This window comes from Sciurus carolinensis, chromosome 8, assembly GCF_902686445.1.
Source record: "Sciurus carolinensis chromosome 8, mSciCar1.2, whole genome shotgun sequence".
NCBI classification, from domain to species: domain Eukaryota; kingdom Metazoa; phylum Chordata; class Mammalia; order Rodentia; family Sciuridae; genus Sciurus; species Sciurus carolinensis.
This window is the reverse complement of record NC_062220.1, coordinates 265528-289174: the sequence shown is the minus strand read 5'-3', so window position 1 is coordinate 289174 and position 23647 is coordinate 265528. Positions and strand designations below refer to the sequence as shown.

Below are 23647 nucleotides of genomic sequence, written 5' to 3'. Positions count from 1 at the left end.
GGGTGGAGGCAACCCGGTGATGCCCGGGAAGGGCCTGTGAGTGGACGTGGGAAGTGTGGCTGAATCTGTGCTGCGTGGTCAGCGGAGGGAGGTTATTGGCCTTTATGAATCATGAATGCAAATCTTTTGGTTATGGTATCGGAATACTATTTTTTTACTTAACTCCTGATTTTTATTTGTTTTCATCCAAAGAGAAAGATAAGTACATCTGGTATCAGAATACTTTTAACAGATTTGGAAATCTATTGTGAAATTTAACTGTAACATTTAAAAGGAAACTGTAGCTGGGTGTGGTGGTGCACACCTGTAATCCCAGTGACTCTGGAGGCTGAGGCAGGAGGATCACAGGTTGAAGGCCAGCCTGAGCAACTTGGGGAGGCCCTAGGTAACTTAGTATCAAAATAACTTAGTTTCAAAATAAAAAAAAAGGACTGGGGAGGTGGCCCAGTGACTAAGCAATTCTGGGTACAATTCCCAGCATCAAAAAGAGGAAAGAAAAAAAGAGCCAATATATTTAAGGCAGAAGTGAATAAATTATGAAACAATTATTTTCAACCAGAATTGGTAGCATAAATTTGCTAAAAAACAAAACAGAATAAAACTATAAAGTCTTGATTTCTCTCCATGTATGTTGATTTCATCACTGTGAGTACTTAATGTTGGCATCTTCTCTTCTCAGATGGGTGCTTCGTGCTCTTTCTGCAGAGTCTGAAGCGAATGTGATTTACTTGTCCTGTTTCTTGGTGGCTCTTCCTTTAAAGCAGAGACAGCATCTTGTCGGGAGGCACAGGTGGTCGGGGGGACATCCAGATCGTCTCAGTCACACAGGGTCCATGGTGGGAATTCACATAGCTGAGCCCAGGAGCCACACTGGTGTTTGTGGTGGGTGAGACCCAGGAGTCCGGGCTGGACGCTCTGTGGTGGGGACCGGCTCCGGCCGTCTCGGCTCTCTGCACCGCTGCCTCACGGTCAACCCTCGGCCTCCCTGGCCCTCACCCTGGGCTTTCCTCAGCGGTGCTGAACTGTACTCTGAGCCCTCTAGCCCTACCTGTGGATCAGAACGTCCGGCTCTTCCTCGCCCTGAGGGGGTGCCCTCTGACTGTGTGAGGTGCCCAGAGCCCACCTCCCTCCACTCAGCCACCCGAGCCCCCTGTCAGAGGGCTGGGGTCAGCTGCTGAGGCAGCGCTGGCACGGCCTGCAGTCTGTGTTGTGAGGCTCTCTCTGGATCACAGCTTTTCATTGTTTCCTCCAGTTTTGTTATGGACATTTTCAATGCATAGTGAAGCTGACAGAATCTCACGGAAAACGCTACATACCCATCTTAGACTCCACCAACGTGTGTTTTGAACTTGTCTGTTGTTCATACCCCAGGTCACATTCACTTATTAGAAATGACTTACTTGGCTGGTGTTTGTTTAATTCTGCCCAAGAAACACCTTCTCAGACGTGTCTTAGTACATGTATTTTGCTTTTATTAAGGTGGATGTAAGAAATGGTCCTCTAAGAACATCATTCTGCGTTTTCACTAAATCACTGCCTTTAACACTAGTTCTCGCCAGGTGCAGTGGTGCACACCTGTAATCCCAGGAGCTCGGGAGGCTGAGGTAGGCGGATCACAAGTTCAGAGCCAACTTCAGCAACTTAGTGAAGACCCTAAGCAGCGCAGGCCCTGTCTCAAAAGAAAAAAAGGACTGGGGATGTGGCTCAGAGGTTCAGTGCCTCTGGGTTCAATCCCTGGTACCAGAAAAAAGAAAAAAACAAACTTAAAAAACAACAGCAACCAAAATTAGATCCAGATGCTTCTATGACTGAAAGCTTCCTTTGTGGCCTGTTTGCATTCAGGTGGCCGCTGTGTGACAGGCCTTGTCCCGGGCGCTGAGAGTACAGCTGTGAACAAAGGGAGGTTTCTGTTCTCCAGTTGGAGAAGCTCTGTGACGAGCAGGTGCTCGGTGTAGCAGCAGGGGTGGTTATTGAGCGTTCATAAGGAACATTTTTTTTTTTTTTTTTGCAGAGACTTTGAGGGGCTCAGAATACGCTTTCCAGCTTCGTTTTGTCAGTGTAGTACTTGATCTAAGTGTCCTCAGGTGACACCAGGTGCAGAGGGCATTCTTAGTAATTGTACCAGGATAACAGATATCAATCGGACTCTTCCCAGGAGGGTGTGTTTTCCTTGATTACTGCTCGCTTTCTCTAGGTGGTTATTTTTTTCAGTGCTGGGACTCGAACCCAGGGCATGTGCTGTACCCCTGAGCTACATGCCCAGCCCTTTTTTCCTGCAATTTTAATTTTGAGACAAGGTTTTGTAATTTTCCCAGGCTGGCCTTGAACTTGTGATCTTCTGGCAAGGCCTCCCGAGTCGTGGGGATTGTAGTCATGCCCCACCACACATGGCCCTATATGATTTTTGGTTCATTATTTTAATTAAAACTTTTGTCTTTTATCATAAGCATCCAGTTATCCATTAGAGATAGGGTGTGGTTAAGCTGATGAATACTGACCAGGGGCCTGTGACCCTGTCTGCCATGCTCGTGTTCTTTTGAAGGCTTCAGCCATCTGTTGTCTGTCTATGCCTAGTATTTTTTTTTTCTTTCTTTCTTTTTTTTTTTTTTTTTTTTGTGGTGCTGGGGATTGAACCCAGGGCCTTGTGCTTGCAAGGCAAGCACTCTACCAACTGAGCCATATCCTCAGCCAATGCCTAGTATTTTGAGGAACCTCCACACTGATTTCCATAGTGGCTGTACTAATTTACAATCCCACAACAGTGTTAAAGTGTTCCCTTTTCCTCGTAACCTCTCCAGCATTTATTGTTGTTTAATATGGAATATTTAATAATCATCTGAAGGGGCTGAGGATGTAGCTCAGTGGTGGAGCACTTGTCTGGCATGCATGAGGACCTGGGTTCAATCCCCAGTACTGCAAAAAATCAAAACAAAAAAAGAAACAGCCTGGGGCTGGGTGCTATTGTGTATCTGTAATCCCAGCTACTTGGGAGCCTGAGGCAGTAGGATCCCGAGTTCAAGTTCAACCTTGGCAACTTAATGAGACTCTCAAAATAAAAAAAATGAAGATGGAGATGTAGCTCAGTAGTAGAGCACCCCAGGTTCAGTCCTCAGTATTGCAAAATAAAAATCCAAAAACCAAAACCATCTGATATTCCATCATGTGATCAGAAGCTCATCTATTCAACAAGTAGCATAATGCTGAATACTAAGTTTATTAACATTTTTATTATTAATTACTTTGTGATGAGCATGTTGAAAGCTCAGTACAGTCTTTGATTGTTTTCCAGTTTTAGTGCACGTGCTGCTGAAGCACGCACTCTGATTGTTTTCCGAGAGTGTTTCCTTTGAGGTTGAGCTGATAGGTCCAAGCCAGCGTGAGTATTGCTACCTCTTTTGAATCTTTGAGACACATGCCTTCTCCTGTAGATGGAGCTGTCTGGGTGGATGGCTCAGCCCTCTGCTCCTTGCCCTGTGCTTCTTGCCCTGTGCTTCTTGCCCTGTGCTTCTTGAGGAACCCTCCCAAGTCTCTGGCCTTCCTTCACCTGAAGAGGCACCCTGTCCATCCGCCATCAGGGAATGGTCTCCTGCCTCCACCTCTGCATTGCACTGCCCACCAGGACTCACAGCGCAACATTGTTCTTTCCAAACAGTCCACCTGTGCATATGGACATACCATCTAAGAGTTTTAATTTTATTTTAAAAATATTCACTTTGAGAGAAGATTGTTTAAATTTGTGTGGGCACAGTGCTGGGGATTGAACTCAGGGCCTCATGCGTGCACTGGGCTATACCTTTGCTTAACGGTTCTGTTCTGTGGGTATGTGATGTGGGTCTCTTGGTTTCAGTTTACAATTTTAAGCAGTGTGAGGAACTTGTTGGTGCATAATGTGTTACTTATGTGAAATGGATGGCTTTCATACTTACTGAGGTGATGTATAATCACCCAATTTAATACACTTTCACAGATTTTCCTCATATTACTTTTATAATTCACTCAAAATAGCTAGTAAATAGTTATTTTAAAAGACAGTTCCAAGTAGGGTTTGAATGCGTGCTTATCTTACAGGGTGGGTGACCACACGCCGTGCACTGTGATGCACCTCGTAATGGGTGTGGAACTCTTCCTTTCTTGATAGAATGGCGACCACAGAAGCCGAGGAGCAAGTCTGAGAAGAGATGGGACTGGCAACCAGTAAGGAAGTATATCCTGACTGTTTGGCGTGGCAGTTCTCATGGGATGCTTTAAGACAGGTTTCCTTGTTAGGTTTGATTAGAACTGGCAAATGGGAATGAATCATAGTTAAACTTTATTTTCTCTAGATTTAACCCCTCCAAATTTTCTTTTAGCTATACTAAAAGTTATGTCAGAAACTTGACATAACTTGCTATATTCCTATTTTGCTTTTTAAGTATTTACTCATAAATTTTTTTCCTATTTCTTTTTTCTTTTTTTTAGTACTGGGTATTGAACTGAGGAGTGCTTTACCATTGAACTTTGTCCTCAGTCCTTTTTTATTTTTTGTTTTGAGGCAAGGTCTTGCTAAGTTGCCCAGTCTGTTCTGGAACTTTGCCATCCTCCTGCCTCAGCCTTCCAAGTCTCTGGGATTGCTGGCATGCACCCCCACACCCGCTGCACGTACAAGTTTAAAGCATGAATACCCACTGTGGGGAGAACAGTGTACTTGGGAGATTGTTGACGTGGGAGGGGTGGTCCTCCTCTGCCCGAGTTCAGAGCATCCATGGTGGGCAGTTGGACTCCTTCCCAGGTGCAAGCAAGCCTGGTGCTCCAGCAGGTTGTCCCCTCCCCAGTGTTTGCGGCTTGTGAGTGTAAAGGGTGGTGTTTCTCACCTGTAGACCCCAGTCAGGTGTGCACGGCCCGCGCCAGCCTGATGCTCCGTGAACCGTGATGCCGGTGCCTGGAGTACATGTGTGAATTCATTTTGTTTATCAGCTCTAGATTTTATTTATTTCATTTGGTTATTTTCGTTCATTTCATCTTGCTGCGGATCAAATCCGGGGCCACACATATGCTGGGCAAGTGCTCTACGGTTGACCTACGTCCCTAGCCCTGAGCTCTAGATTATGACTGATTCTTTGTGACAGCTAGCCGTATTTTGTAAGTTCCTTTTTCATGCTCTGGAAAAACTCAAGTTAAATGTCTTTCCCAAATTTTTATAAGCTTGAAAAAGCTAGCACTTAAACCCAGGGAGTCAGAATCCACATTTTAAACTCACATCTGCTAGAGTGCACCAGGGACTTTGCTGTACTCTGATCTGTTAACTCACGGTGTGTACTGAGTTGGTCTGAATATACATTGTAAAAACTGAGGATCAGTTTGAAATTTGATTTATTTTAGGCCCTGCTAACATTATAAAGTATTAAAAATTAGGCCAGGCATGGTGGTGCATGCCTGTAATCCCCACAGTTCAGGAGGCTGAGGCATGAAAGTTGAAAGTTCAAAGCTAGCCTCAGCAACTTAGTGAGGCCCTAAGCAATGTAGCAAGACCCTGTCTCAAAATAAAACATGAAAAGGGTTGGGTCTGATTCAGTGCGTCAGTGCCCCTGGGTTCATCCCTGGTAACTGTTCCTCCCCCACCAGAAGAAAATATTTCAGTGCAAACATTTAGTGTGGAAGTATAAATATTATTATATTAAACATAAAATAATTTTCAGGATTGACTAAAAATTATAGAAAATTTCAGGAGTTCCTAAAGATCTGTAGATTTGCACACACATTTGTTAAAATGCTCAGAGTTCCCATCTACTGAAGGTGTTTTCTAACTTGAACTACTGCCAACACAGTGAAAATGTGAGAAGATGGTAGCATTGATGTTGCCAGCTCACAGCTCTTCTGAATCATGTCAGATGATTGCTGGGACCTTCTCTGAGATGCAGGAAGCACCATGTTTTAGACATCCTCCTTTAAAAACCTGTTTTGATGCTGGTTGTGCTTTCTTTCCAGGCATGCGGAGAATGTAGCGAGGAGTAGTGGAAGAGAGCGGGGCTCAAGGTGGAAGGTAAGGCCCTGTGCGCTCAGGCGGCACACGCCTGGTGCCATGGCTCACCTGCCTGTCCAAGTGTGGGTTTCCCTCAGGGTGCAAGAAGCAGAAATCCACAGGATCGAGGGAAACGGTTCAAGTCGAGGCCATTTCAGTCAGCTTTTCACTGCCGTGACTGAAGGACCCAGCCAGCACGACTGTAGAAGAAGAGTTTATTTAGGGCTCAGGGTTTCAGAGATCTCCTTCCATAGTCAGCCGGCTCCATCCCTGGGGCTGAGGTGAGGCTGAGCATCATGGCGGGAGAGCGTGGCCAAGGGAAGCGGCTCACATGGTGATCAGGAGGCAGAGAGAATCTCCACTTGTCGGACACAAAGTGTCTACCCCAGAGCCAGGCCCAGTGCCCACCTCCTCCAGGCACAGCCCACCCTTCAGCCACCACTCAGTCCCTCCCGGCAGGGGTCAATTCACTGGGTTAGGACTCTCACGACCCACCCGTTCCTGTCTCCCCTGAACCTTCCTGCACTGCCTCACACGTGAGCTTTGGGGGGACACCTCGCATCCACACCCTAACAGAGGCTTTGCACCTCACCTTGAGTCATGAACAGGAGAGTATTTTGTGTTAACAGATTCAACAAGTTAGATGAAAGGGACAAATTCCTGAAGCAAGAAGTACCAGGACTGCTTCAAGGAGAAGTCATTTGAATAGACCTATAATGTGTCAAAAAGTCGTGTTAGTGTTAGGGAGCCTCCACCAGGAGGCCACAGCTCAGGTGCCTTCTCAGGCACGCCCTGCAGGCGCTTGCTGAGCATGGAGCATGCTGTGCCTGACAGACGCCCTGGGCTGGCAGCAGGGGGTAAAGGCGGAAGTGAAGGAGTCAGGGGAGCAGTGTCCCACCTGACGTGCTGTCGCTGGCCATACCCTTTTGTCAGGTCTTACCATTCCTTTTGGACAGCAGAGCCGGTGTGCAGGGGTGGTGAGGTTTAGCAGGAAGCGTGCCTTTTCCCCTGTTGGCATCCTTGGTCACAGTGAAGTCATTTGCTTGTGGGGCAGGAGGCAGTAGCTGGATTGGCGTGCACACTCGGACGCTGGAGCCTTGCTCATCTCGGGACCTGGGAGGTCTGCAAGGCGCTCTGCAGGGAGAGGTTGGTGCTGAGTGAGTAGAGAACCTTCTCAGCACTGTGCTGCATTCAGTGGAAGGAGAGCAGGAGACCTGAGGAGCTGAAGAGCGTCACACAGGGTGCGGTCCAGGCTCTGCCGTGAGGATTAGGCGGGGGCCGCTGATCTTCAGGACCACATGTGAGCCAGAGCAGAGGGGAATGCTGGCACCCTACACGAGAGGGAAAGGTCAATGCCGGGCGACTCCCACGCCCTTGCCTGGAACTCTGAGGCGCGAGGCAGAAGGTGCGCTAGGCCCAGGGACGCCTGGATCATCATGTCCCCAGCACGGTTGTAGCTCTGCAGGAAGTGAGTGCCTGCCCCAGGCCCCACCTCCTCACCTGGTGCTGTGACTGCCTGGGGAGTGACTGAAGGACGTGATGCAGAGCCCCGGGCCGCTGCGCTAGGGCCCAGGGAGAGGCGATGCCGCCAGCTTTCGTGCAGAACGCCTGTGTTTCGTACCAGTTGGCGGGTATTTTCCGATGTGATGACTGAAGTGAGTGGTTCAGTGTGAGATGTGGCTGTATACGCCAGCGTACTGAGAGGACCATATCTGTTTTTTGTGAGACTTAATTTTTTTAGAGCGATTTTAAGTTTACAGAAAAATTGAAAGGAAGGTACAGAGATCTCCTTTGTGTTTCTGCCCCCACACAAGCATAGCTGCCTTCTCTGTGAACATCCCTCCTCAGAGTGGCACCTGTCACGCTGATGAGCCTGCGCTGACAGGCCCCAGTTACCCAAGCCCACGGCGTATGCTAGGGGCTGCACAAATGTGTGAGGATGTGTCCTAGGAAAGCTTACCGCAGCACACACGTGCCCCTCCTTCCGTGTCCAGCTGAAGAGAGCGTCCACCCTGTTTAAGTGGGTGCTCGTCTGTCCCCCCGATTGCCAGTGTGACTCCAGGTTGCACAGGCGGTTCAGCCACCGTGGGATCCACGGGTCTGCGGCCCAGATCTCCATCTTCCTGTCCACCTGTCTGCTCCGCGTCAGGATGTCCTACAAGGCCCAGGGCATGGGGGAGCACTGCCCTTCTGCCGGTCACCTCTCCTTTGCCCTGTCCCCAGCTTTCAAAAGTTAGAAGTCCCACATTGAGATGTTGACCACAGAACACCAGGCAGCCGAGCTGGGATGAGGCTCTGTCTTCAATATTCTCCTGTTTTTTGGTGGTAATAATCTTTGTACAAATAGAGTTAAGTTGCTTATATCTGCAAAATACCTTGCTGGGATTTTGAATGAGATTTCACCGATTCTATAGCTTAAATGTGGAAGAACTGACATCTTGTCGATATTGAGTCTTTTTTTTTTGGTAATAGGGATTAAACCCAGGGGCCCTGTACCACAGAGCTACATCCCCAGACCTTGTAACAATTTTTTATCGTGCAGCCTGACGAGACTTGGCAGTCTTGTCATCGGTGGGCAGTGTCCTTCTCAGTTGGCATACCTCCTTCCTTTTCTTGTGCCGTTGGATTAGCTGGGACTTCCAGGGCCCGTGAGTAGGGCTCATGAGAAGGGCTTTCTTATTTGTTCCTGGTCTCTGGGAGGACTTGGAGTTTGTCTCCATTGAGTATGATGTCAGCTGTAGATGCTCTTGATTTAGTTGAGTTCCTAGTTTGCTGAGAATTTTGTCATGGATTAGGTGCTGAATATTGTCAGATGTTCTTTCTGCATCTGTTGAGACCATCATACAATTTTTTTCCTTTTTAATCTGTTGATGTAATGGAATCTATGGGTCTTTGAATGTTGAACCAGACAGGTCCCGGCTGGTCATGGTGTATGATTCTTTTACAGATTGTTGGGATTGACTGGGCACAGTTCTGTTGAGGTTTTTGGCGTCTGTATTCCGGAGACCTGCTGGTGTGTGGTATCTGTGGTCACTTCTGTCTGGCATGGTGTTGCTGCAGTGTGGCCTCCTTGAGCGTGGCTGTGTCCTCTGGAAGAGGTCACAGGAAGTCACAGCACATCTTCCTTGACGACAGGCCAGGGATCCTGGGACCTCTGGCCCTAGCTGGGCCCGGTGCTCTGTGTTTCAGGAAACCTTCTGACTGCCAAGTTGGTTTCCTTCTTAGACATGGGCCTGTTGAGATCATCTCTTATGGTGTGAGTTTGGTGGCATGTGTCCTTCCAGAGATTGGTCCATTTTCTTGGTATCATACCTGTGGGCCTGGGGCTGTCCATAGTGTTCCTTGGTCATCCTTCATTCTTTTTTTTTTGGTGGCACAGGGGATTGAACCCAAGTGAGGACAGTGCGTGCCATATCGTGTGTGGGTGGGAGGTGGGCTGGAGAAGCCATCAACCTAGGACAGATGTGGGATCCCACACTCAGGCAGGGTCAGGTGCGGAGGAGGCTGGAGGCTTCCTGGGGTAACTGTGGAGCTGGATCACCATGATTAGACATGGAGGAGTAGATTTTGGAGGAACTGGGAGTTTTCTAGATGCACATTGCATTTCTGCCTCCCTGGTGGCTTAGAACCTTGCAAGGGTTTCTGCTCCATTTTCCTGGCAAGCTCTTTCTCATCCCTTGGGACCCAGACCCCCAACCTGCAGAGCCCAGCGGGCATGCCTCCCCCCCGGGACTTGGAGGGCCCTTCTGCCTAATCCCTGTGCCCTCGTTGCTGCCTTACTCCCCTCCATGAAGGGAAGGGCCCTCCCTCCAGGGATCTCTCTAGTGACACCTCCCCCAGGTGGGATCTGAGTGGCTCAGGCAGGACCAGGCACACTTCTGTGTGTTCCTCACAGAGCAGGTGGGAGGAGCACTGCTCAGCAGGCCTCCTGGGATGGGGAGCTGCACACCCGAGGGTGTTCCCACAATGCATTGTTCCCCATTAGAATTAGAGGGGTCTGGAAACGCTCTTTCCTAGGTTACACTTACTCTAACCACTTTCTCTTTTTGGTCATACCTATAAATTAACAAGTGCATCTCTTTCTTTCTTCCTCTTGGAATTTTTCTTTAGGTACATCTTTTTTGAATTTGTTTTTAAATGGTATATAAACAAAAATTGTGCATGTCAGTGGGGTACACATTGTTATATATATATATATATATATATATATATATATATATATATATATATATATAGTGCATACTGTTTAGATCAGGTTAAACCTACCTATCTTAAACGTTTATCATTTTCTTATGGTGAAAACTTTAAAAATTCTTTTTCAAGTTTTGTGAAATGTACAGTATAGTATTATTACAGGTATATTCATTGTAAGCATTTGAAGTCAGGCATTGCTAGTCTTATAAATACTTATATATTGAAGTTGGTAACATCAAATGAATCTCAGGAAGCATGTATTTTGCAACTTGTTTGCAATGTTTGAGTTTGTGATTGAATGTTTTTGTTTCATGTTTAATTTTGTCACCTCCAGGAGATTGAAAGGGAAGACGTGGATTTAGAGAATCCCGGGACTAATGACTATCCAGTTGGTTTTGAAGATGATTTTGAAGTAAGCATAAAAGTTAAAATTTTTCTCAGCTTATGATTTGCTCTCACCTTCTGTATAGCAATTTCATGTCCTTTTCTTTCTTCTTGCTACTCTTAGCACTCCATGTCTGATAAGGTTTGACTTATGTTGAGTTGCTCCCCATAAAAAACTTGCTACATGTCTACAGTGTTTAACAAAATGATAGAATTGAAAGGTCTTAAACTTTGTACCCACTTCAGCACGCCATGTTGCCATGTTCAGACGTGTGTATCCGACTGTACACATACACACATTTTCACATTCTCAGCACAAATTCTTAAACACACAGGGCCAGTTGTATTCCATCAACTGTATTTTTGTATCTGAAAAATCAAAAAGCGATTACATTTGCAACAGCATTAAAAAGAATGAAAAACTTGGGAATAAACTCACCTAAGAAGCTGTAGGACTCACAAATTTTAAACTAAGAAAACTTGTTACAGGAAGTTAAAGAAGACCTTGCTTCAGGGAACCTGGTGTGTGGACGGGAGAGTCGAGGTGGCAGGGCCTGGCACACAAACTTGCTTTCCAGTTGCACATTTTATTACTCACAGTGCTTAGATGTGTGCTTCATTGTTGTATGGTTCATTTTTGGGGAACAAATACAGTAGTGTGTACAGATTTATAATTCAGTGATGTTAAAATTAGTGATCTATAAAATCTTCCTTAGCTGTAATAAGGACTTTGCCTGTTTCAAATGATAAATTTTGGTGTTTTGTTCCATGTGTTACTTAACGCTTTTGTCTTAAAGGGTGCCAAAATCGTTGTCATTGTTTGCAGGACTATGAAGATGACTTTGAGGTTTGTGATGGAGATGATGATAGCAGCAACGAGTCTGAGTTAACAGAAAAACCTGAAGAACTTCCTTTAGCCCGAAAAAGGGAGATACAAGAAATTCAAAAAGCCATCTATGCGGAAAACGAAAGGATCGGCGAGCTGTCTTCGGAGCTGTTGCAGAAGCGAGAGCCAGCGGAGAGCTACCGGGAGCCCAGGGCAGGTGAGTGAGAGCGGCAGGCGCAGGTCCTGCTCTGGCAGCCATGGCACCTCCAGGCAGACCCTCCAGTCCCCTGGAGTCTTGCCCTGCTCTTGACACCTGCGGCCGCTCAGGCTCCTCCGTGTGTAGCAAGGATCTTCCTGTGAGAGGTGCGGGCCAGTTTGTGCTCGCACAGGCAGGGCTGGCCGTGAGCGAGCCCGCTGTCCGGGCAGCCTGGCTTGTCCTCTAGCCTCCTGCCGGTCTGCCCACAGTGCTCTTGCTCTTCCTGGGAAGCCCTCCTTGAGTCCCCGTAGGAGACCACCAGGTCTGGGCTTCCTTGGTGTGCCTTGAAGACGGGGTGCAGCCCGTGGAGGTGCTGGGAAGCTTGCTTCTGACCAGGGCCTTTCCTTAAGGAATGAGGACTGTTTATCCAGGTTTGTGGCATCTGGATGTGGTAAGTTACTTATGAGAATAGGAGATGGTATTTTTGAGATGGGATCTCACTGTGTCACCCAGGCTGGCCTGGAATGGGACATCTTCCCGCCTCTGCCTCCCCGGAGCTGGGGTTGCAGGTGCACCTCATTGGCTCCCCACAGAACTCAGAGCCCTCATTCTGCAGTTGCAGATCCTGCTTCTGTCACTTGCTAGTCACATGACCATGGGTGGTCACCTAACAGCTCTGTGCCTCAGTTTCCTGAAGGGTACCTGTAGGGAAAGGCCTTCTTCAAGGTTGGGTGGCCAATGAGTGCATGTGTGGAGAGCACTAGACCCACACAGAGCCCCAAGAGTGTCAGTGCGTGGCTGCTCAGCCACCGCCAGAAGCCCGTGGTGCTGGCTTTCTGTGTCATGCTGGCTACCCAGCCGTTGGGGTGTTATCTTGTGTGGATAGCCTGCTGCATCCTGTGGCCAGTGTGGTTATAAACTGCACACCTCAAAGGTAACTTTTTGTAGTGCACTAAGGTATATCGTGGTGCCTGAGAGCTCACCCGCCTCCAGGAGGCAGACCTGCTCCTGGGTCTGTGAGTGAGCACTCCTGACGCTGCCCCTGGCACGGGGGAGTCGGCTCTGCCCGGGATGTCTTCATGCTGTGGAAGTAGACATGTCTGCCAGTTTCCTCGTTCCAGGAATGGTGCCTCTCTTCAGGCATGCACGTGCTTTTGCCCGCGTATCTGGCCTGCGTGGTAGTCGTTCTGGTAGGGAGGGAACAGAGGTGCACCTATGTCACCTCACGTCATGAAGCTCATCCTGATGGTGCTGGGACTTGCCATGTGGTCTTCTGACCGTGACGTGTGGTGTCCTTGAAGCCATACCCTCTGCCTTGGAGACTTCAAAGAAAAGGAGAGAATGTGTGGGAACGGATTCAGAGTTCTGAAAACTAAGGTGGCGAGATTCTCTTCTTGATAAATGCGTACACATCCAGGGGGAATAAGACTGATTAAGATACAATTGCCATAAATATATAAACAAGAGCATGGGAATAACTACACACGGGAGACCACAGGGACCCTTGGGGGAAGAGGAGGCCTGTGAGACGACTCATTACGTCAGGAAGGGTGGTGACTGGAGCTGGTCATTCCATGGACATTCAGGTCAGCCAGTAGCCGGTTAGTCTAACCCTGACCTTTGGAGACTTTAGAAAGTCTTCTTAGCTCATACCCACATTCTTCTTTGTTCTGTGCTCAGCTGATTCAGTATTGATTTGCACTTGATTTTTAGCCATTTCTCTTGGTAGAAAACAGAAGTCCCCCCTCATCTGAGGGGGATGCATTCTGAGACCCCCATGGGTGCTGAAGTCACAGATAGTACTGAACTGCACTTATACTGGGTTTTTTCTGTATGTACAGACCTGTGGTGAAGCTTGGTTTGTAAATTAGGCACAGTAAAAGGTCAGCAACATAAACTAATGATAACAGCACTTATAACAATGGACCCTAATAGAAGCTAAGTGCACGTGGTCTCTCAGAATATTGCCCTGCACTCACCCGTCATCTCGTGATGAGCTGAAGTGAGGGGAGTGACATTCTGTGACGCAGCCCGAGGCTGCCCCCGTCTTCCTGTGGTAGTCAGGAGCATCATCTGCTCTGGGAGCCCTGATGACGTCGATGGCTGGGAGCGCCACGGTGGAAAGTTCTTTTGCCGAAACCTTCGGAAGAGCTCTGTAACTGGAGGTTGTCGCCGCTTTCCTGTGAACTCACCGAGGCACTGCTGTGGGGGTTTGGTGGCTATGTGGCGACTTCAGTGCTGCCTTCCATGTGGAGACCATTGTTCTCGCTCTCGTCCTTGAATGTCCTGCGATTTAAAGCACTCTGGTGAATTTGGGTAACGTCCACGTCACTGGTTCTGCTCTGTTCCTTCTTCCTCTGTCCTCCAGACTTCTCCACCACCTTGTCTTGCTGCATGAATGATTTCCCTAACTTCTCAGTGGATCCCAGGAAGCCTTTTAGGACATCCAGGACTTCACTCCGTACGTTCAGAGCAGAGCATTTGCAGCACTGCGCCACGTCCAGAGCAGGGTCTGCGTCACTTGCTGATCAGACGTGATCACAGAGCAGGCCCCAGGCTGGATACGCCCTGGTCAAGGGGCTGGGGCAGTGAGGTGGTATTTGGAGGTTAGAATGCAACCTGGACGTTTTCATTTTCACAGCAAACAGATTCAGGATGGTCAGCTGACTGTCTGTCATTAATAAGGCTTTAAATTCCAACCCTTCCTTGTCCAAGTAGAATATGGCAGCAGCTTCTTCACTGGCAGACAGTCTTGCCAGCAGTTTTTGTGCTTTCAGTCCAAAGCTATCCCTGAATCATCCCTTACATGCAGTGAGTGACTTGGCGCCCCTCATTTCAGGGGTCCCCTTGCTGAAGGCTTCACAGGCTTCATGCTTTCTGCTGCAACATGTCGCCATCAGTCGGAACGTGTTTTCTGTTCACGTCTTCCACCCGCAAGTTTAAGGCCTGTCCACTCAGCGGGGCCCTGTCGTGCTCCGTGGCTGTGGCTTCTGCAGCGTGAGGTGTGACAGCACAAACTCCCATTTCCTTCTTTACATTTCTACATGGACCTGAGCAATTTCGGCATGTGCCTTGCTTTCCTGAAGTGGAGAGCGGTCATCTTTTCACTTGAAGGAAGCGCTTCAGAGCTTCTCTGTGGCATATCCAGATTGCCGGCACCACTACTCTTTTCTTTGGGACCATTAGTAAGCAAAATACGGATCCCTGAAAGTGAGCGGGGTGATGCCGAGAGAGTGGCTCTGGCAGCTGCCAGCCGCCAGCCGTCAGTGGCGAGCGCGTGGGCGTGCTCTGCAGAGGGAGGCTGTGTGCCCGGCAGGACAGCGTGGGGTTCATCACGCCACTCAGAACAACATGTGACTTTGAAATCTACGACTTGCTTATTATTGGAGTTTTCTATTTAATGTTTTCAGGCAATGGGTAACTAAAACCCCAGGAAGTAAAGCCATGGCTGAGGGACACTACTGATAGTCTTCATTTTTCATTATCATTGTTTCAGAGTGGATGGGTGGGTTGGGGCAGAGGACTGTACCCTATATATACTCCTAAATATTTCTAAAACTCCTGATATTGTGATCAGCTTCTACAGTAGGTGACCAGTGCGTTTTGCCTTGTCTGGAAGTTCTTGGTACAGTAGGGAGGCACAGGCCTCTTCGATGCCACCTGTGGAAGCATCTCACTGTTGTCAGCATCCAGCAAAGAGCTGATCGAGTAGACCCTTTCATGTGCTTCTGATTGTTTTACTTTTTTTTTTTTTTTTTTTTGGCTTGAAAGAAATATTTCATTGTCACACAAATTGCTTTTTCTTTTTTTCTTGTGTAGATGTGAACAGCTCCCCATCCAGAGCCCCTGTTTGTGGGATTTTTGTGGACTTTGCCACAGCCTCGCACCGTCAGAAGAGCCGGATTCAGGCCCTTAAGCAGAAGTAGGTGAAATGTCAGAGGTGCCGTGGGGTCTCGTGGACCTTGTGGCAGGGCTTGCAGTTTGTTCTCAGCGTGGCTCTTTGAGTTCTGGTGTGATCTGCTGCGCTCCTCTGTGCTCTCTGCTGGACGTTCGACCTCAGGTCTTGGCTGACTGTTGAGGAGCTGCCTGGAGTCCATGGTCTGTTCTGGCTGACACGGAATCACAATTGCACATTTGTAAACCTGTAGCCAGAAGCCGGCTAAGCAGAGTGAGCCTGGCTGATGTGGCCCTGCACCTCAGCACAGCCTCACGCCCGTGAAGGAGCCTGGGAGGGAGCGCTGCTGCCTACACATCCAGACGTGGAGAGGGCCGCCTTAGGAAACACATCATGGCTAGAGGGCCGCCTTAGGAAACACCTATCACGGCTTGTTTTTATTTTTATTTTTTTGATACTGGGGATTGAACCCAGGGGTACTTCACCACTGAGCCACATCCTCAGCCCTTTTTTATATCTTATTTAGAGACAGGGTCTTGCTAAGTTGTTGAGACTGGCTTTGAACTCTTGATCCTCCTGCCTCAGCCTCCTGAGCCACTGGGGTTACAGATGTGCACCACTGTGCCTAGCTGTAGCTTATTTTTTTTTTATAAAGAACCACCAGCTGCTGTCTCCTCAGGTATTACCCCAAGCCCTGGGAACCTATTTTACAGATAAGGAATGAGGCTAAAGGTCAACAACTGTTGAATTGTAGAGCTGAGTTTTGAACCCAGTGCTGCCAGGTATTGAAGTCCAAACTTGTAATTACTGTGAACTTATGAATTTGTAAAATTTAGAAATTTATATTCTCAAGTTAAGTCTACTGTATTAAACTCAAATGGGACTGAGGAGCAAATGAAAAAAATAATTAAAAAATTTATATCACTAGCTCAGTACACGGCCTCAGTAAATATGCAATAGCTATTTGCTAAGTGAACAGATAAATCATTAATAATAACATAGCAGTTTCACTGCATTTTTGTTGCCCTTATATTTTGAGCCCACATTGAAATAGTGAAACTTAAGTTTCCTGCTATATGGCGAGGCTTTTTAAAAAACCTGATTCACGTTCTTAGAAATGGTTCAACACAGTTTTTCTAACTCAAGTGATCAAAACTATGCAGTATGTTTAGATACATATAAATATGAGATAGAATTTTTTACAAAGTGAGAGGACGTCAGGCGTCATGGTCAGCTGTGGCTGGACAACTGGGTATGGGGGGCCCAGCTGGCTGTGGGGTCTGGGTGTGGGTCCTGGGTGCTGGGTGTGCTGTGATGGGAAGGGTCACATGGAATGCATGCATTACCTTGGATCAAAAATGTATTAGGTATTTTAAAGGAAAAGTCAAAGGCTGAAACATACATGATCGATGATAAAAAATAAGGTTTCTGAGAAAAATGTAGGAGTACTTTATAGAAATGCAGATGAGTTCTGGCATTTGTGCTTTTTGTGTTTTAAGTCAGTACATGTAAAAAGAGGAAAAAACAATAAAAGCAGGGAGTGAAGGGAGTCGAAGGGACACAGGGGAAGGAATGATAGTAGAGTGAAACAGACATTTTTACCTCATGTACATGAATGACTGCATGACCCATGTGATCCTACAACATGTACAATCAGAAAAGTGAGAGATCACACTCCATTTATGTGTGATCTATCAAAATGTATAAGTACATTCTACTGTCAAGTACAACTAATTGGAACAAATAAGAAAATTTAAAAAAAAATAAAAGCTCTTATACTACTAGATACAAATTTAGTATATTAACTAGAAATTTTGGAGAAAATAAATATCTGCTTCACAATATACCCAAGATAAATTCCAAGTGGATTAAAAAGATAAATGGTAAAAAAAAAGAGCACAGGTAATATATGGTTATTTTAGTGACAGGAAGGAACTTTCTTGTAATAAAAGTGGGTATGAAATGAATAGTTAGTAGATTGTAGCCCCCAAAATTAAATTTCTGTAAGTTGCAGAAGTTTATGAACTTGACAAAATTTAAAGGTGTTGACCAATAGTGAACCTGATGGTTCACTATTCTGATGCCTGAAACACTTTATAATTTAGTAAGCCTAGCTAAATATCCCTGGTTAAAAGCCAGCAGAGATCACCTTGGACTTGATCCAGTCCAGGACAAACCCACCGTGGGTGCTGAGCGCAGGGAGGTATGCGGGGAGCTGGTGGCAGGCGTGGCAGCTGCGTGGCTCAGCAGTGAGGGGGGCGGCAGACCAGCAGCTGCAGGAGGCCGCGCACCTGGCTCCTTCTAACAGCCACTGAATACCTCAGGCTACCCCAGAATGCCCCAGGGGAGTGAGGCCTTGCCAGTAGCTGCAGCTAGCCCTGGGACCCCTTCTGTCCTCCCACGCCCCTGTGTGTGTTACTCAATTTAACTTTGTCTTGTTTCTGATTGTTTTAAAGGACTCGAAGTACAAAACTACTTCGGCTTATTGATTTAGATTTTTCGTTCACTTTCTCTCTCTTGGATTTACCACCAGTGAATGAATACGACATGTATATCAGAAACTTTGGGAAAAAAAATACCAAGCAGGTTAGTATAAGGTGTCTTCACTAAGGGCCAAGTTTAAGACGTCTGCCTGCCTGAGTGCGGCCAGGACCTCAGCATCTGGGAGGGCCTGAGAGGGGAAAGGGTGCCTTTCACCAGGTGGTGCTCCCTGACCTTGCACACAGGAGCAGGAGCGTGGGCGAGGGTAGGTGCTGCCCTTCCAGCCTGGAGTGCAGCTCTGTCTGGGGCCAGCGCTGTTTTTGAGTCAAACAGAAAGCCAGGTTTGGAATTGGCGCTCAGGCTCCCGTGAGTAGGCAGCACAAAGCCCTTGTGATTCAAGGGTCTCAGAGAATGCAGTTCTGCCTGCACCTCCCAGATCTGCTTCCTGCAGCTTCTGTCCTGTCTGGTTCTCAGGACCCTCATTCTCTGGCTGCTTTTCTGTCCTACCCAATCCCTTCCTCCTGCCCTTCTGCCCAAACTGCCTGCTGCTCCTTAACGTTGATGCATTCTCTCAGTAAATCCTGTCCTGATGCCCGCACTGAATCTTCTCTTCTTCCAGAGTTGGGTCAGTCCACCCCACACATTCGTACTTCCCAACAGTGTTTTCAGTCATTAATTAAATATGTAGAAATCTAACTTCACAACAAGGCTGTGAAGCTTGTTTTAAGTATTTAAATTTCTGTAATGAATTTTTCACACCCATTTTTACACGTTGCCCTAGTGAATTTACCAGAACTTAGCATGGAATATCATAACCTCTTGAAAACAACTGCAACCTCCTACTGAGTTGGTTCAATTAGATACAGAAATAGGAAGGGCTGGAAGGGTTTTGAAGGCAGACATCCTGTCTTCCATTTTTCTTATGTCCATTATTGGTCCCATCAGTCTTGCCAGATCTATTTGGTGCACTTGTTCTGAGTATGCTGTTTACAGCCGGAAGGCCACAGTGTGAACCAAGGAAGCTAGACTTGCAGCTCATTCATTCTGACCTTCAGTGGATTATCTAATTTCTTTGCCTGTTTCTCTCATCTCAAAGAGATTAGTAACAAAGTTGCCTTTATTAAAGTATGCTACCTTTTTGAAATACAAAAATTATGTTTGGTTTTGTGAAGCCAGAACATTTTGAATAGTAGGTGTGTGGGCTAGGTAGTAGTGTTTTCAAAATAAAGCTACATTGTTTGATGTGACACTTTGGAAATACTTTTGAAAATTAGACCTATATTTGTCAGATGTTCTGGACACAAGCAACCTTTGCATGATTGTTATTTATGCCATGATTCTTATTTCTGACATAAACAGAAAAAATTATAATTAAATTATAATTAATTATTATTAAATTGTAGTTAGAAATTATAATTGTCATTTTCATCAAATGACAGTTTGCTCTGAAATTGAGACCAGATGTTAATTCCATCATACCTTTGCTCTAAGGCATATGTTCAGTATAATGAAGATAATGTTGAAAGAGACACTCAGACTGAAGACATAGAGACCAGGGATGTGTGGACCCAGCATCCGGGAGAAGGTGCCATTGTATCTGGAGGTAATAACTTTGCTACTGAGTGTTGAATGTCTGCTGTGTTAACAATATTTTTGTTTTATTTTATTTTATTTTTTTAAACTTATAAAGATACTATACTTTATTAAACAAGTGATCTAAAATATCAATCCAGTTTTTTCTAGATCAATCTGTTTTTCAAGTTACTGTTTCAAACATAGAAATAAGTAAAAACCTTTTCTAAATCATTAAGTAATTTAATATGTGGATAAATTTTCTAATATTTTGAAGTTTATTTTTCTCATTCACAGAACTCTTAGAAATATAAAATACTGTTCAGTGTTGTTACTAGAACGACCATATAATTTATCATTGAAACCTATGTTCTTCTCAGAGTAAATGTACTAATTATTACATTGGGACAAGAGATTTAAACAGGACTGTCCCAATAACTCACACAAAGTCTCAACTACTACCTTATAACTCTTCCAGTATTCATTATTCTGACATTTTGTAACTACCCACTGGAAAATTATATACATGCCTGCTCTGTAAAACTACTGGCTATCTAATTGAATACTACAGCATAACACTAAGAGAGAACTTTCTTTGCTAACTATCTGTTTAAAAAAGTAATTTTGAGCCAGGCACAGTGGCTCACGCCTGTAATCCCAATGGTTCAGAAGGCTGAGGCAGGTGGATCAGAAGTTCGAAGTCAGCCTCAGCAACTTAGACCCTAAGAGATGGGGAGGTAGCTCAGTGGTTAAATGCCCCCGGGTTTGAACTGCTACTGAGTGGTACAGTTTGGGCTCAGCATGCTGTAGGCCCTATGTTCAATTACAGTGTGCGTGCATGCACACACAACATGCACACACACACACAAATTTTAAAAGCCCGTTTCATTAAGATTGTTCACACTTATATGAAATTCCAATAGCCTCCGCCATACCTCATCCTGAAGTTCATCGCCACTCTGAACAGAAGTGGTCGTGTCACATGAAGTGCAGCAAAGGTCTTCCACTCTTGGTGCGCCAGTCATTTCCTTCAAAGTTGCATCTGGGTATTTCTCAATTTCACACCACAAAAAGGAGCCGTTAGTTTTTTCCACAGGTTGGTCCCTGGGGTGGAATGCTCCTGAAAATGTTCATTCAGAAACTTCTTGTAATCCAAGCTTATAGTTTTCTGGGTTTCACCATTAATTGGCAGTTCATCAAAGTGGTTCAGATCATGCATGTCAAATGAAAATGCTAAATTTTTATCAAAAAATAATCTATCACTAGATTCATTTCTGTCATCTGGACAAGAGCAGTAGGATCATCTTGATTAAAATGAGAAATGATTCGATCAGTGGCATTTTAGCTCTAGTGGCAGATGATGATGGAAGGGGCCAAACATCTCTCTGCTTGACAGCCTTTGTCTCCGTGTGACCGACAGAATCCGTCACGTGAAAGGTCTTAAAGAGAAATGCAGCCCCACTTTCAGTTGCTTCTCTCCCATTATCTGTTCCAGCTATTTGTTTTGCAGCTTGTAATCTGTCTTTTAAGTCTTCATTTATACTTTGCATTTTACTCTTGTCCAGGTTTTCATTCAAAATTTTTTTTTGAATTTTGTTCCATGTCAGTCCCAAATCTAAAACTTGTTCATGAAGTTTGGATTACTTCAGCTTTAAGTCAGCTACTTCTTCACTATAATTATCTTGCTTGGTAACATTTGAAAAGGAGTGCAAGGCTCCTGCGAGGCCAGTAAAGCCGTCTGTCATTCAGTCAGTGATCCCTGCGATGAGAGACCTCTTGGCCACGCTCCGCCTGCTCCTGCCTCCACGCCTCCCTCCCTTTTGGTTTTATTTCTACTTCCCACTCCTGGTGGGGAGCGGAGGGCTGTGACGAGGATGCTGGTGGGCATCTGCACGCTCCTCTCCTCCCTGTCTCCCACGGGCCTTTCTGGGGTCACTCCCAGTCACCCCACACCATGTGAGGGCTGCCCCACCACGGGACAGACCTTTTTGTTTTATTTTTACTTATTTCCTCTCTTTCTGTTTTTAAAAAACTTATTTCCTTTCTTGTCCTTCTTATTATGTGTTTCTCTTTGGTGTGGATCTTAGTATAAGAATATGGAAATACACAATATTCTTTAAAAGAAGTAGAATAAGTTTGGTAATGACAAAGTTGGAGCTGCTGAACTGTACGAAGGTCTAAACCTGGAGGCCTGTCTGGTGCCTGACTGGGACTTGTAACAAGAGGGGAAGGGCCAGGGCTCTGACCACGGCCTCAGGGCCGCAGCCGTCCCCCACACACTGCAGGGCCTGTCCTCTTCAGCGTAGAGTGTTCGCTCCTTAGGTGCCGTCTGCAACGAGTCCTTCAACACAGACCAAGGTCCTTGGAGTACATGGCTTCTGCTAGGTTCTTTGCAGCTATTTACATGTTGAATATATTACTGGTTGATTATTTTTCTTGAGGAATTTTCTCCGTATGGCAGGGAATTATACTGCTCTCTTTCCTCAGGTGGACCTTACCTTAAGAAAGTAATGCAGGTGAGTTTTCTTTGTCTTAAATGCTTAGGACCATAAGTGTTTCAGATTTTGAATTTTGAATTAGAAATGTTCAAACACTTGGATAATAAATTAGTTCCTTTTAATGACTTTTCTTAAGATATTTAAATAAGGTTCAATTTACAGACTTCCTATAAACAATATGTAGTTATTTCTAGAAAAAAATGACTAATGCATCTGTAGGATATAATGCCAATTTTTCTGATTTTTCTTCAGGATTGTTACTGTTCATTTGTAACACCTCCTTGAACTCAAAGATTTAAAGGTATGACCACTTTATTGTATTGATTTGCTATAATATGTTTCTTAGGTAGTAAAGAACAAGATATCTTTGATGCTACAGTTGTACCAAGGATTGACACTCCAAGATTATCCAGCTTTCTCCGGGCAGCATGTCAGGTAAACTCTACGTTGTATGTTCTGTTATACACTCTACATTGTATGTGTGAGTGCATAAAGTTGCATTAGAAATAAAGGAACTGTGGAAACCTTGGAGCTTTTACGGCTTAGATACACCAGAATCAGGTATTTATTTTCAAGTGTTCTTTTCAAACAAAATATTAGAGTTAGATTTATTAAACCCTCCATGCAAAATGACAGCATGTAGGTATTGATATACCACCGATAGAGCTATCTACATTCTGTATTTTAATAGTAGTTTCTTATATTTTAAAATAAATATAGACTAAAAACCAAAATATTAAGTTGGTAAAAAGAGCTTCAATCTAGGATATTTGAAGATAATAAAAACTCATGATTTTTAAACCTTACTTGGAAATTTTAAAAATACATACGAAGGAATGGAATAGTATTGTGAAGCTCCGTGTCCATCATTAACTGTCACCGCACGGAGAGTTTGCCTGGTTCGACATATCTTCCTCATTTCCCTCAAGCCTGCACCGACCGATGAGTAACTAGTCACAGTCATCCCAAATATCCTTCCGTAAACTGTCCTGTCCTATAAAGCCACTAACAACAAGGATTTCTTAAAAATAATTAAGAATAATATCTAAAATATTAAAATTGGAAGTCGGTCTTCAGATTTTGTCAGTTTCATAAATTCGTTATATGAGCTCACAGTAAATAAGAGCAGAACTGCAGTGCAGACCGTGGCTGTGGCGTTTGACTGGACGGGTACGGAATCAGGAGTTACTGAAGACGTGGTAGACACTCCATCCCAGAGCCACTGTCACTGGGATCTGGGGATTGAAACGATGATCACGTTTCACAATTTTTTTGTATGATCAAATTATTGGTGAGTATAAACTTCTTGGGATTAAGACCCAACACTTGTAAACATGAGGTGAAGAAAAAGATGGGATGCACACAAAAAGGAAGATGTGGAAATCGGAATGCAGTCATCCTGATTTCACCGGCAAATATGCACGCGAGAGCCACCTGGGGCATCACCACAGTTCTCCTGTTCTGGGAACTGCCTTCCTCCCTCTGCTTCCCTCAGCCTCCCTCCTCCCTCTGCTTCCCTCAGCCTCCCTCCTCCCCTCTGCTTCCCTCAGCTCTCCCTCCTCCCTCTGCTTCCCTCAGCCCTCCCTCCTCCCTCTGCTTCCCT

At 45.6% G+C, this 23647-nt stretch overlaps 1 protein-coding gene across 1 annotated transcript in view; it reads left to right on the top strand.

The window, feature by feature from the left end:
* The window catches only part of Dync2i1 (dynein 2 intermediate chain 1), a 72162-nt gene that overhangs the window by 19266 nt on the left and 29249 nt on the right, over positions 1-23647 (top strand). Inside the window, exons 6-13 of the mRNA XM_047560423.1 lie at positions 4139-4194; positions 5965-6019; positions 10527-10604; positions 11403-11619; positions 15418-15520; positions 17950-18079; positions 19466-19577; positions 22391-22479. Coding sequence (XP_047416379.1) covers positions 4139-4194; positions 5965-6019; positions 10527-10604; positions 11403-11619; positions 15418-15520; positions 17950-18079; positions 19466-19577; positions 22391-22479 — 840 coding nt within the window. The remainder of the gene's footprint in view (positions 1-4138; positions 4195-5964; positions 6020-10526; positions 10605-11402; positions 11620-15417; positions 15521-17949; positions 18080-19465; positions 19578-22390; positions 22480-23647) is intronic.